Raw genomic sequence first — 14,808 nt, 5'->3', positions numbered from 1 at the left:
TAGTTGTTTTCAAATGATTTCAATTTCAAGAAGAAATACAGTAACACAAAATGCACAGAGGAATAAACACGTGCCAAGGTGCCAAGGAATAAACATGCCAAGCATGACAGACAGGCAGAAACATAGTATTTTTGATACTCCTAGTAAACTTGATGTCAACATATTTTTCCTTTTTATTGCCAAACCATCTGCCTACCATTAGATGCTGTAATTCACCTTGCTAGTAAACATCTAATTTTGTGAGTGCAGCATATGCATCAAGATTTTTCACCATCTTTACCGCGTAATTTCATGTTACAATTCTGCCATTAAATTTCATTACCTCTTTAATGAACTCCAATTCCTCTTACTTCTCACCACCTAAAGAGAATCCAGAAGCACACTAATATTGAAGCTTTCAAACCAGTGACTTTTATGCACTTATTTTCATTGATGAGCTTTGGGAGCCTTGTCTACTGCCACTGACTACACTGAATTATCTTACAAGAACAGAGTATTACTATTTGAGCACACTTTTAAATGTTTTTACTTATTGTTCTCAGTTGACGAGTGTATTCTTTTCCTTAATATGATGAAAGGCACTTTGCTAGTTGAAGCTGCATTCTGGTCCCTTCCTCACTGTAAGATAAATTCGTGTAACAAATAAACCTCCATATACCATGAGCACTTATATAACTAAATCAATGGTGACAACAGAAAAATTAATATAACTGTCTTAGAGAAAATGGAAAAGTGGAAACAACACAGGAAGGATCAAGTTCTAATTAAAATGACTAAACACGTAATTTTCCATTCTTCTGTGATTTTAAATCAAAAAATAAGCAGGCATTCAAATGAAGAGAAATATGTTATGTTAGCCAGAGGTATGCAATGCCATTTTAATTTCAAAGTAAGCAAAGTACAAAATTTTAAGGTAGAGATGCAATGCTTTAAGGCTATTTTAATTAGCCTTCAAAACTCTGTTTTAGTTGGAAATAAGCTGGGACCACAAATGTCTGGAAAATAACTTGATTTAGAGATATATTCCTTCCAGAAGACTATATTGATAATCTACTTAGTTCTTTTATTCTGCTTCATCTAAGTTGTTAAGTGTTTCACTGCATCATAAAGTACATAAACGGAACTAGAATGTACCAAAAACATATCATGTAATGAATTATAGACCAAATTAGCAGATAGAAAGAAAATGAAAAAATATGGGTCAGGTCTACAGCTCTCAGCATCTGTCCAGACTGGAGCCCACAACTCCTACCACATTTGAGTCCGGTCAGGACCATTTTCAACTCCTTGACAAATTAAAAAAAAGACAGGACTATTATGTTATACACACAGTAGGAAAGTTTCTATTTCCTAATACTATGCAACTTGGAACAGTTAGAAAGAGAACATGAGATCTCACAAGGAAAGGAAGTGTTCCTTGTATATTAGGAATGATAGACACTGATGACTAGAGAAAACAGGGTGCATCTATATCAGTGGTCCAGTTCAAATTAGGAATGGCGTTTCAAAGCAACTGTCCCCAGGCATCTTTATCCACTGCACTTTAACCAACATCTGTAGCGTACAAACTGGATTTCTGTTAAGTTAAACAGTAGTTACACATACTCATAGATATTTAGTCCACAGGACCAATTAGAGTTAGCCTAAAAATAAAACTGCTCAAAATGTGCATAGTATGGATGCTAGGTCCTCAGCACCATTCAATTCTACAAATCCACTTGTACAGTATTGTACTATTTGCCAACGTGGACAGATCTAAACTGCTGTTGCAGCTTCTCAGAGTCCTGTTCTTTGAAGCTAGCAGACACAGAAGAACTGTTGCCAATATATATGACAGAACAAAAACGGGTTGATGTACCTGTACCTTACTTGAATGGAGTAGAAAAATAGCGTTGGAATTCTCACTGCCAGAGTATAAATGACAATGCGTTACCCAAAAAACAACTCAAAACCAGAATACGTTAGTCTGGTGCCTCAAGCTTCTCCTAACAGATGCTTTTGCTAGTTCAAGCAAGAGGCCCTTGCCCAAATTATGCTTCAGTAGTAGCAATAAGGTATTTTCAAGATTTGTAAATCCACAGTCAAGCAAGACGACTTAGGTAGCTCAAGGTTAAGCATCTTTCCGCTCAAGTACTCTTACGCTTTTTTTCAAAATCTCCATAGATTTTTCTGGCACTGCTACTTCCGATTTCCAGACAGGATAGGCATATTCTTCTACCCTTATATCCAGCAGATTATTGCATACTAGGGCCTAGTGACAGGCCCAGACTGACCAAGCATATAAACCTAGAAAAAAGCCCTCTCAGTCCTGAGCCAGTAAACAAACCTTGTAAGACTGGGAAAGCCACATGCCCAAGAATATAAACGTTCTTACAAATGGCCAACGCAAATAGAACACCTTCTAAAGAACCAACAAAGCGTGCTCGTGTGATTGAAAAAGCTAAAGTCTCTAAGGACAAATGCAGCTCTTCCTTCAACCAGAACAGACTGAAAAAAATGAGAAGAAATACTCGATGCCTTTGATGCAGCATGTGAAAATGCTTTTCAAATTTCAAATACAGATAGCATACACACACTTAACCAAAATCACATATAGGAACGCATTTAGGAAAAAGTTCTTACTGTCAGAATTTCAAATTTGCAAAACTAAACATGACTTCCAGGAACCAGAGAAATACCATTCTCATTGGAAACCCAGCGGGCACAGCCAATGCCCAGTAAACTGCAGTTAGGCCACAGCAGAGCTATCTTCCGAGTCCATAAGCACTGTTTACCAGATCATAATACCAACTCCACTGTTAACTCAAGCAGCTTTTAATGGTCTAGTATAATGAAAGCCTTTACATTCAAGCACACAACATACTGAATTTAAAGCTGCCACAATCATCACAGGAGAACTGTTTCTCCAGAAATTGGTGAAAATCTGTGTCAGAAGCACTTAATGCAACAGAAATGTGATCTTGCAGCCTGTGAATACAAGTATATAGGAGCTTGGAAATAGTTTCTGTCAGTTCAAAAGCAGCTTACAAAGACGAATGGAGTTTTGTGGAAGAACATCAATAAAGTGGTACCTGAGTACCATCCGATACAGACGATCATTAGTGATTGCCTACCACAAGATCTGGGATAGCTACAATTAGTCAGCTATGACCAAGACCCATTCCTGCCATAACAGAAACATTTTTACAGAAATTTATCAACTTCTAAACAAATGCAATCTTGGTCACGGCACAGCACTGCACAGGATGTCTTAAATAAGGGGACAAAGAGAGAAGAATGTTCTTCTCTAAAAATTTCATTTATTCTCTGTCACTTCCCAGTAGACTGCTTACTGGTACACTCCTCTGGGAACACTTTCAGCTTCACAGTATACTACTTCAGCTCCCCAGAGCGGCTGCAAAATGGGGAGTGGAGGGATGTGAAGGCAATGAATGAATGCCTCAAAAATGCATGTAATCTTCACACAGATGGTATTTTTAAGGCACCCCATAACGGTCTGCCCACACATATCCAGGTATTATATTGCTGGTGATAGAAGTAGTTCTGTTTTCTGGGTTCTTTTCTATGGAGCATCTACCAGGCACTGTGATCTTCTGAATAGATGCATGTTCACACCTATACCCCTTTGGCTTGCTTGGAAATTCAACAGGGGCAGGCAATTTTTACCACTGTATAGAAAGGATACAGCACTACAAAGTAGGGGAGAAAGAAGAAACCCAGGTGGATCAGCATCTGCAACCCATTTCACCATACACAAGCTGGAAAATATAAAGCAACTTCTCTATTTCCTTCCTGAAATGCTTTGTTCAAAAGGGAGAAAGAATAAAGAACAGAAACTGGAAACAATGTAAAAGGATTATTTGCCTAAGAAGACTCGAGGCTATGCTCTGCAACTAGGTTACAGAAAATAAAGGAGATGGAGTGATTCAGGATAAAATACCTACATTAGCTGTGATTAACAGTTCTCTGCCATCATTAGCACAGTACCTTTGTACAATATTTGTAAGTATCAATTACAGGACAGGCTAAACATGCTGTATCTTATGAGTGTAGAGTTGTCCTTCAGTAAGAAGTCTACAGAGTTTTGAATTTTCTTTTTTTAAAGTAGAGAAATTATTTTTAGAGGTATTTATGAATCCCAAGGGCTTTGATGTTCCTGTCATAAATCTGCATAATCAGATGCAGATGCAATGTTAATTTATAAAATTGAACTGACCAGATTTTTTTCACTAATGAAATGCATCACTTCAAACCTTTTATTTCAACATTCATCCAAAATAATTGCACTGCATATTATTCAGCTTATATGCAAATTGGGCAAGTTCTGCATCCATTTCATTTGTTAATATTTTCTTTATTTCTACCCTTAACTTTATATTACACTAAGAAATTCCAAGTAGTATAGTGTAAGACTGAAATATTAGCACTGAAATCCTGTTTCATTTACTGTGAGGGGAAAACAGACTGATGTCTACATTTAAAGTATCAAATTCTACTATAACCTGAAATACAGGCAGCGCAGCATTATTCCAAAACTCACTCTTTTTCTCTCTTCTGTACTGGTAGCTTCAATAAATGTGCAGAAGATTATGGTATGATTTTCTCTTTTTGCTAACTGTGGGAAAGAGAAGGGCTCACAAAATGGCAAACAAGTTGGGTAACATGATATAGGGGAATAAATAGTCAGTAGGAAAAGGAAAAGGAATTTTTTTTATTAGAGGATTTTAATCTTACCGTGCTACAACTAAAAACTGGTCAATCTGACGGTCAGTAAGGGGGCTATCTGGATCCCATACTTTTACTTCCAGCTTTGCCTGTTCTCTGTCATCTAATTCTCCTGTCAAAAGGTAGATGGGACAAAACACTTATTACTCACAATGTTTTTCTCTGTGTATTTCTTGTACTATGTTTAAAAGAGACATTTTACATTTTTAAACACGCACACACAGTACTTAACAATCAGCAGTTATCCATTTAAATTCCATAATGCAGCATCAGTAAAATAAACATCTTCCCTTAACATCAGCATTTCAGTTTAAAGGAGGCATTCTTAGGAGGTGTAGTATCAAAGAACTTTAATAAAATGTGATTATAAACTTGAAACCATAACCTAAGTAACCAGTGGTTTCTTTAAATTGCTTCCCAACTATACCAAAGTAACTGTTTCACTGAAGCCATATTAATTTTACACTTAACCAGCTTTAGCAATTAAGTTCTACCCAGTTTGTATTCTGTCTCCAAAACAAAAATCATTATGAAAAAAAGCTACTACATTTAATTACTTTTTTCACCTCTTGCTCTCAGTCACTACATTATCTGTATTGTTAACACAAATCATAACATTAAAATTGCTGTGTATGTTGACTAGTTATATCCTCTTATAAAATAATATATAAAGCTACAGCACAAGAAAGTTACTATATGCTACAACATGATTTCCCAACTCCATTTGTCTGAACAGAGCAATTTGTGTACATGCACGCAGTCAAAAAAATGGTGGTGGTCGAAACAATGGTGGTGGGTCTCCGAAATTTAATTTGCCCTGTATTCATTATTAAGAGTATGGCATTTGTACTGCTTGGAAGAACAGTGAAGTGTGAAGAAGCTACAATGATTCACGTTCATATGGAAGCCTAAATCTTGGCTTGACTACTACACTAATAACTTCTACTGCAAAATGAGAAATATCACAAAGGCTGATTAGGCAGGCAACACATATTCTACTAGTATGAGAAGATTTACCTATGGGATGTGGCCAACACACTTGGGGCCACAACAGATGACAAGAGCAAAATTAGAATCATTGTCTTTCCTTGGTATTTTAGAATACGAGCATGTTCTTCCTTCAGTGAACACGTGAAGAACTCCAGTGTTCAGTCGGATGCCAGTACTTTTATGAGATAGTCCAAGAATAAAAACCTGTTCTCAAATACAGCTGTTCCATTTCCTTGGAAAATCTAGGCTGTGTAGGTACCTCTCTGAGCACACAGATCACTTTAGTCTGTGTTATTTCTTATGACTTAATGAAAACAGCCAGTCTAAACATGCATAGTATCATCAAGACATGAAATAACCTGTACACTTAAGAGTCTGGAAGCTGAGTGCACACCAAGCACTGGCTTTTCTGAAATCTGATCACATACGTCAAGTTTCTCTAGCACATTCATTCTGGAAGGAAATGAAAATGTGGTATATATTTATCCCTACCAAATACACAAGTTAGAACTGCACCATGCTGTCTGGCTAGTGCTTCAGGAACAAATTTCAGTCACATTCCCAGAAAAATAAAGTAAATTACTTTCTTCTGATATACAGGCAATAAAGAATTGTCTGCCTAATGGGACTTACGCTTCTGTTTAAGCTAATTCACATCCAGTACTGGAGACAAACTGTTAATTTCTGGCAATCTTGGGTAGGGTTTTAGGTCTATAAACTTATTCAACGGACTACATACTTGTCAATACACTCATTTTTTCCATCTGTGACAGACACATTGTGGGTGATGTTCTACATTTTTAAGTAATCTCTGAGCACTTCATTTCAATCTGTTAATATATAGTTTTTAAGTATCTTTAATGTTAGTTAACTGTTTCAGGACATCATATCCTGGAGATCATAATTGTAGAAGTATGACAAAACCCAATACTCAGGCAGGGTATACTTCTCATAAAGAGAAAACATCATACAAGCACAGCACAAGTATTCAAACAAAACATGTCACTCTCTTGAATCAAGTTTGAAAAAAGATGAAAAATATTGCAATACTACATGTCTTACTTCAATTAGACATAATTAAACAATTGCTACTACAAAATGTTCTAACTGTTGATAAAGGTAAATCTGAAATATTACAAACAGTAAGGGTAGACAGAGAGGTTTCCAGAAGATATGTGGTCTCTGCCAAACTGCACTTACAAAAAATGCTTCATTCCCTATTTTCCACTTAAATCGCAGGGTATTATCACTTAAACAGGAAGAAAAGTAACCTAAACAGATCAAATCATGGAGGCAGTCAAGCAGTGCTGTAGAAATCTTTGAAAAGTTGATTTCAGGAATAAAAATTTTGTTTACTTCTTTTGAATGTGCTGAAAGAATCAGTACAGGAGGATCATGTAAGATAAACAGGTCTTCTTTCCAGAGATCTTCCTTCAAAATAGTAATTATAAAAAAATCTCTGCTTTACTTGAGCTGTCTGTCCTTAGTTAATCATGCTTGTACCTTATTCTATAGGATTTTTAATGTGGCTACCCCTTTAAAACTACAACACAATTTCTCTGTTAACACCTCTACATTTATCTTTTATTTGAATTGGACACAGAGCTGTAAGACATTCAAACTGAACAGGTATCAAAGTTGCCATAGTATTCATTCCTTATACTGCAAACTCCAGGACACAAACGGGATGGGGGAGTTTAACTTTCAACATTTTCAGTATTGCATCTGAGAAGGTTCTCAGGTTCTGTTTTACAAGTATTACCTTCCCTCACCACTACCGACATACCAATTACGGCTTCTGAGAAGTGCTAGGCTATTTATTTTGAATGGCTGGTATGACATACCCACGTATGCAATTTATTTTGAGCACTGCTTATAATTTTATTATAGCCAATCTAATCCTGAAGATTAATTTTACTGGAAAACATTAGTAGATGGCCAGAAATATGCCTGGTTTTCTCCTCATCAAGCATTCAGTGCCTTACTTCTCATGGTTCTCTTCTAATAAAAAGCAAAATGTTATTTTTTTTCTTAAAAAAAAAAAAATTAAAAAATTAAGTTCTGCATTTTAGTTAGTCATTTTAAACAAAGGAAAGTATGACATGCCTCCCCAGAAAACAATTGTTTTGTAAAATTTTTCTTACAAAAGTAAACCAAATGCAACTTTTAACTGAATGCAATTAAGATGAACTACAAGAAATTAAAGATTTACTTAGTCAGTCTTTTAGACTTCACTTCCCGCAGATAAATACCCCCAAGGTAATTAGCACATTAGATTCAGCATGATTCTATGTTCTTTTTATAACATATCCAACTAAAAGAAAATAACTTGCAATATGAATTATGAACATTTTCTTAGAGTGCAATCCTTTTAATTTTACAGATACGTAACAATGGTGCAATATTGCACCATTGTTAAGAAACTGAAATATGAAATCTATGAAAGTTGCATTTTTTAAAAATGGTTTTCAGGGAAACAATGCCAATTCCACTTCTAATGACGAACAGTTGATGAGGTACCTGACTGAAAAATAGCCAGGAGGACAGTTTTTAGAGACGCCACTTGTCAGGTGCAAGGTCTTATTTTTGTATTTTGCACCATTTGCACTATTTTTCAAAATACCTTTTTATTTTCCTTTTCAAAAAGTAATTCAGCAGTCACTTCAATCCAAACATACAAACTAAACACCTGCAGAGCTCAGCTTTCTGAGTGGATCCATCTTTCATGATATGCAAAACAGAGGTACCAGCTGCTGGATCCCTAATCACATGGGACAGAAAATAGGTAGTTGCAGTTTCTTGGCCATAGTAAGAAGGCAGACATAGCCATGGACAGCAGCTGGACACCAGACCAATAGTTCGTACCGCAGAGTTCCTCCTATTATGGAAATTCATTCAGGGCTTGACACAATCTCTTGAAATCAGCCAGGAGTTTTGACTCGTGTTAATTACCCAGACTCACTAGATACCTAAACACATAAACATGATGGCCTTTGTAGATGTTTATATTCTTAAAGCTTGGCACATATCTAAGAAGTAAATTCAGTGTCTTCATCTTTGTGCTTCAGTTTTATACCTGTGAAACACAAATATCTCTTGGCTACATTGCAAGGATGCAGAAGAGAGATACTTGTCAGTTCTTATCCTCCCTTAGTCCAGTTCAGCATGCAACACAATGAAGTTTCTGTTACCGGAATACGGGATCAGATTTTGTAGATATAGCATTTAGCAGATTTTTGCCAGAACTCTGGCAGTATGCTAACTGCAGGTAATCCTAAATGTCTTTTTGGACATAGCTTCATGTGCTATATAAGACTGTAAAAATAGGCAACTAATCACTGAAAATGAGGTTTCAATTCATGAACCACCTTCTCATGCTGCTATTTAGACTGCTTGTCTGCAAACTTTTTCTCTAACTTACAGATGAGAAAAATTGCATCACGTTGATTTTCTCATACTGTCTAGCCACGAACAAAGTTCCAGACATCAAGCCTGTCTGTCTAAAGTAAAACCTGAGCCTTCCCCTTCAATGAAAAGTTTGTTAGTTCCCCTCTAAAACACTCAGCATATTCATTCTGCGTAAAATGAATTATACATTCATACAAAGAGGTTAATTATCACAAAACATCACACAGCTTTTGACAAACAACTGACGGGAGGTGGGGGGGGTCATGTACAGCTTAACTGAGAAAGCTGGTTACAAAACGTCGAAGTAATTGCCACTGGGAAAGTAAGTTTTACATGAGGTATAGGAGGAAAGACATCTTTCAGATGGATGTACAAACTTTATCTAGTGACACTTAATGAGTTCAACTCTGCATAAATTGAATTCATGGTAAACAGCTAGCTGACTGTTGTTCTTAACTAACAGAAATTACAACCCTTCTCACTATAAAAGCTCTGCAGACATAGAATTCTTATTACTCATTTTTATTTTTTTTTTATGATTTGTGATTCTCACCAGTACTGATAATCAAAAATAATCCAGAAAAAAAGTTCCAAAAACTTACACTCAACTCTGCAAAAAATAAAACTGAATTATGTGCAAATAACTTCTCTGATTAAAGTAACATGAGAAAGCTTAGATTATTTTAAAAGTGTAGGCAAAAGGAAAATTATCTGTTTACCTTTCAACTGCAGAACAATTCCCCCCCCTTCGCTTGCCTGACAGATGTATACCCAAGATTTCAATTAGTCATTCAGATAATGAGTTGTATCACTACACAAATCTTATGGTAAAACTCAATTTATGAACATAATGCATGTATGAAGACTAGAAATAAAAAACACACTATAGAAAGACTACCTGTATAGAGACTACATATGAAAGAGATCACCTGAAGATCAGGTGATACAAGCCCATTATTTGTCTACAGCAACTTGAACTGCTACTGAGCATTTTCTAAGCCAATAAAACATGCATAGTCCAATTGCCTCCTATCCTCTAGAGCTCTAACCTATAAAAAAAAAACAGTCATTTTTCACCTGAAAAATCCCTTTCGAATTAAAGTGCCTCCAACTCCAACGACCTTAGAGCTGTCTCAGTGCTCAGCCTTGCAGCGCTTATAAATCAACCGCTGGTGATCAAAAGACAAGACCTCACAAAGCACTCAAAAGAGCTTTAATTCATCATGTTCTAAATTCCTAGAAATAAACAGAAAGAATTACAATTGGGCTCAGAATAAACTAAACTGTAACCACGCAGTAATGACAAACTTTTCCATAATGCTGCATCAAGAATGGCTGGCTTATGGGAATGTCCAGTGCTGGAAGAAAGGAACAAATAAGGTTGCCTCTTCCCAAAACCCTGAAGAACAATATGCAAAAAGGAAATTTCACAGATCGGAGAACATGGAGGTATAACGTCCTAAAATCATACCATTCCCCACTTTATAGTCTTTACATTAAATCACATTTAGGTAGAATCCCCACTGTTACAGAAATGAAATAATAAAAAGTCCTTCCATTTTAGCTTTTTATGGCAATTCTAAAGGCAATAACCTAAATTAATATATTGCATAAAACTACAAGGTCACCTTCAGTTCAAAGGCAAGGACAAGTATTCAACTAATGAAGAGATACCTGAAATTCACCTTTATTTTGGAATTGGCTTCTTGTACTCCTTTGAAAGCTGTGAATAAACCTGTACAATGTGACTTGCACCAAGATTCCCCACCACTCACCCCCATTTTACGTGATTTTTTTGGTTGGTAGACACTGTGCAGTGGTCTAGCACCTAGTCCAATCTGAATACAGAAAGATTGCAACAGTTTTTCTGAATTCCTGAAATAACAACACATGAGGTAGTACAGTTTTCAGGAAAGCACAGTGAAAATGCTTCTGTGTATAAATAGTAACAGTACCTTACGACACATGAATATTAACAATATTGAAAATACTTGTTTTGGAAAGAGGGATACCGCAATGCACAGACACTGTATTCTTCAAAAAAAAAACCCACTAAATTAAAATGAAATCTCTAGTCCTGCAATTTCTTTTTTACATATACTTCATGTTATGAATATGCAAATTCCCTTTGACTATTTCTAAAGATAAATAGGGCTATTCATTTGTAAATTGAAAGTCCTGCAATTTCTTTTTTACATATACTTCATGTTATGAATATGCAAATTCCCTTTGACTATTTCTAAAGATAAATAGGGCTATTCATTTGCATAAATTGAAACAAAACATAATTTAGAGGAGAACTTTTTCTTAAGGATGAAATGTATTTTGACTTACTCAAGTGTAAAAAACATTTCATCTGCATCTGATACTTGTTTTTCATCTTCTACAGAATAAAACAAAATCAGACTTACAGTAAAACAGCAAAGGAAACAAAAATATGAACTTACAATAAGTCCATTTAGGCAAAGTTACTGAGGTAGAAAAAACCAGCAAAGTCAATTAAACCCTGAGATGTTGCTGCTTGAAAGGCGATTTGAGCACTCACTGCGATACGTTATTTGGGATAATAAGCACATACACAGCATACAATAAATAACTGTATCCTTCGTAAGACTGACTACCCGACAGAACTCGTTTAGTATTTGAACAATCTCAGCCAAGGCTCTACAGCTATTATTAATAAAGAAATTTTTCCGACAGCAATCATGCACAGCCTTCCACACCAACAACACAGCACAGACCATGCCTAAGTCTCCTCAAGAAGCTAAAGACAGCAGGAGATCATGGCTCTCTTGTTTTGAAGACTAAAACTCCAACTGACTTCTCTTCAAGTATAAAGCAAACTTGAGAAAGGTAGTCCTGCTTTTACAGTTCGGGGCAGGGACAGGGCCCGAAGCAGAACAATCCGAGTAACTCACCTCAACTGTTGAACAGTTTTTATAAGACATAATTGCTAAACAGCACAATTTCCAATTCTTTTAATTTATCATTTGACTGTTAACATAGAAGTTGTGAATGATCTGAGAATTGAAGCTCAGAAATTTCCATTACCACATTATGTAAGAATACTATAAGTACAGTAAGTATATAATGTAAGGAAGAAAAGAACCAACTTAATCCATGTAACTGCTTGGTTGATCAAAATTATATATGCACTTAATACCTCAATGAATAGTACCAAAAGGCAACAAAAATTTTTAAATAACATTACTAAAAAGACTTCATAAAACACTATGTTTTAGAATGCAAAGCTTCCAAATACCTAATTGAGCTTCTGTAGTATATGTGGCTGCAACCCTTAACTACTGATTTCCCTTGCATCTGCAAGGTTAGGCAGAAGTAAATGAAGTCTTTACTGAAAACAGGCACGAAGAGGCCATTTACATGTGCTTTGTTTAATTTACAGTAAAACTGATAGAAGTCTATAAACATGCATTTAATTGCCCAGCACATAAATCACTAACTCAGCTCCCTAGTAGAGGGATTGGCAAGACTGATACTATAATCCTATTAAAATTTGAAATGAACAACATTGTAAAGAGTATTTTACTATTTGTGATGATCATGCATCTGACAGTTAATTATGAAAAATTTACTCCACTGAGCTTAACAACAAGGAAAAAAAAAAAAATCTGCAAATCGAACTAGTGACTACCATATCTAAATTTGCTAACCCTCAAGAAACAGCTCCTTCTTTTAGAAGGTATTACAGAAAAACTTTTCATGTTAACTCAAAGTCAAACGTGCAACCAACAGAAACTCCATTTGAGAACAAAATATATTTGAATACACATAAACAGCAGTTTTACTCTGGTGTATTACCTTTGTTGAGATTCATCTCATCTAACCTTAAACATCCTCTGATCTATTTTAGACATCCATCTTCAGCTGAGATGAATCAAGTCTAGGCAACATTCTTCTACTCTGACCATAAAGGTAAGTCTTCCTAGGTTAGCACAATCACACCTTTTCTGTCTCGTATTCTATACCAATTTCCACAAGTAGGAACTCTTGAATCTGCTGCTTGTATCTTTTGTTCCACACATTCCTTCTGAAAACGTCATTAAAATAGAAAGCCATCATCTTTTAGTTGAACCAATCGCCCTCAAAGATCTCTCTGCTTCTGGCATATTCTGACTGATATTTTGAAATGATCATTTATTTTGCTGCTAACTTACTACATTTTCTGAAAACTTTGAAGCTTCAATGCATTTCACACTGAACTTGATGGAATAGATTTCTACAAGGTTCCTGGGCATCTTCTTGAAGCAAATGCAAGTTAGGCATAAACGTTTCTTGTTATACTTGCTCCTGAAGGTAGTTCGGGCACCAGAATTTGAGCTTTGCTTTCTGCTGTCTAGATCTCAGTAAGGTCATCCTGAAGTGACAGGAAATCTGGTTTTAGACAACAGACTATGGACACCCGATTTGCTGTATGTAGAACAAAAGAGGTGCGCAAGCTACTACACAAATGAACTCCTCCACCCCATCCAGAAAAGTACTTTATAGTTGACAGCTTTTTCCACAAAAATCTTTTCCTCGCATGCCAACATACCGCTCATCAAAGAGCCTAAAGCTGCTGCTGTTGTCACCTTCTGTGTGCAGAGGAAAAGCAATTCTTTCTTTGATGACTGTACCTAAGCAACTGGGTTTAAACTAAATCCACTGATTTATTCTTGTAATTGCAATTGGTTCACTCACAAAGGAAACATTAACTGCTTCAGGACCACATGGCCTCAAAATCATCAGCCCTCATGATTTCTTAAAGCCAGTTAAAAAATGAAAGGCTAGACATAAGCTATTTGTGAAATACTACTCAGGAAAAAAGAGGCAATGTTTTCTGAATTTTATTTCCTAAGAACTGCCTATTGTATTAATGTGTCCAGTTGTCATATCCAGCAATTGTCATAAGACTGATCACTTACCACAAATTACAGACCATGTTTTCTGAAAATTGATAGGACACTAAGACACAATATTTGTTTATCCTGTCAGACATTTCTCATAGCCACACATTATCTGTCTTCAGAGTCTAACAATTGCACGGCTCTCCAATTTTTAATACTTAAGTATGAGAATACAGATTCTAAAAATATTTCATATTGCCTGACAGATTTTATCTTCTCACAACAGAATGAAATCACTGCAACTAAATCAACACTAATAGAGATAATCCAGCACACAGACTTTTGACAAGAGAATTAGTTGCACCATTCAGACAACTCCTGCAGGTCTCTGGCTAGTATGAGGGATTTTAAAATTCAGCAGTGGTTCTGCCAATAAATGGGAGTATTATGTACTATGAAGTAACAGAACAGATCCCTCCTCATGAGATTACAGCTGGGTTCCACTATTCTAAAACCTATTTTTCATTTATTAAATGAAAACAAAATTTTAGTGTATATGGGAAGCATTTAAAGAACAAGAAAATACAATACACTGAGTATAAGCTTCCTGTACTTTCATAACATTAAAAATCCAAACAGTATGTATATGAGTTTCTTATTTGTCTATTTAGTTGTAACAATTTTTAAACTTAAAATCCTGGAATTCCAGTATTCCCAAACATAAACAGGCTTGAACTCTGAGTTTAATAGTTTCTATCTGATACGTCTGGTCTTAAAAACATGCTCTTACAACTGAGTTGCAGTAAGAAGCAAAAAAACAAAGAAGACATTAGGAAAT

The 14,808-nt window shown here is 35.7% G+C and overlaps 1 protein-coding gene across 1 annotated transcript in view; it reads right to left on the bottom strand.

Annotated features, from left to right (window-relative positions):
• Positions 1-14,808, bottom strand: part of MTA3 (metastasis associated 1 family member 3) — a 152,617-nt gene that overhangs the window by 87,690 nt on the left and 50,119 nt on the right. Inside the window, 1 exon segment of the mRNA XM_019472155.1 lies at positions 4,735-4,837. Within this exon segment, the coding sequence (XP_019327700.1) occupies positions 4,735-4,837 (103 nt within the window).

Source organism: Aptenodytes forsteri, unplaced genomic scaffold, assembly GCF_000699145.1.
Source record: "Aptenodytes forsteri isolate BGI_AS27 unplaced genomic scaffold, ASM69914v1 Scaffold195, whole genome shotgun sequence".
NCBI lineage: Eukaryota > Metazoa > Chordata > Aves > Sphenisciformes > Spheniscidae > Aptenodytes > Aptenodytes forsteri.
The sequence above is the reverse complement of the archived record's forward strand: the minus strand, read 5'-3'. Positions and strand labels throughout refer to the sequence as shown.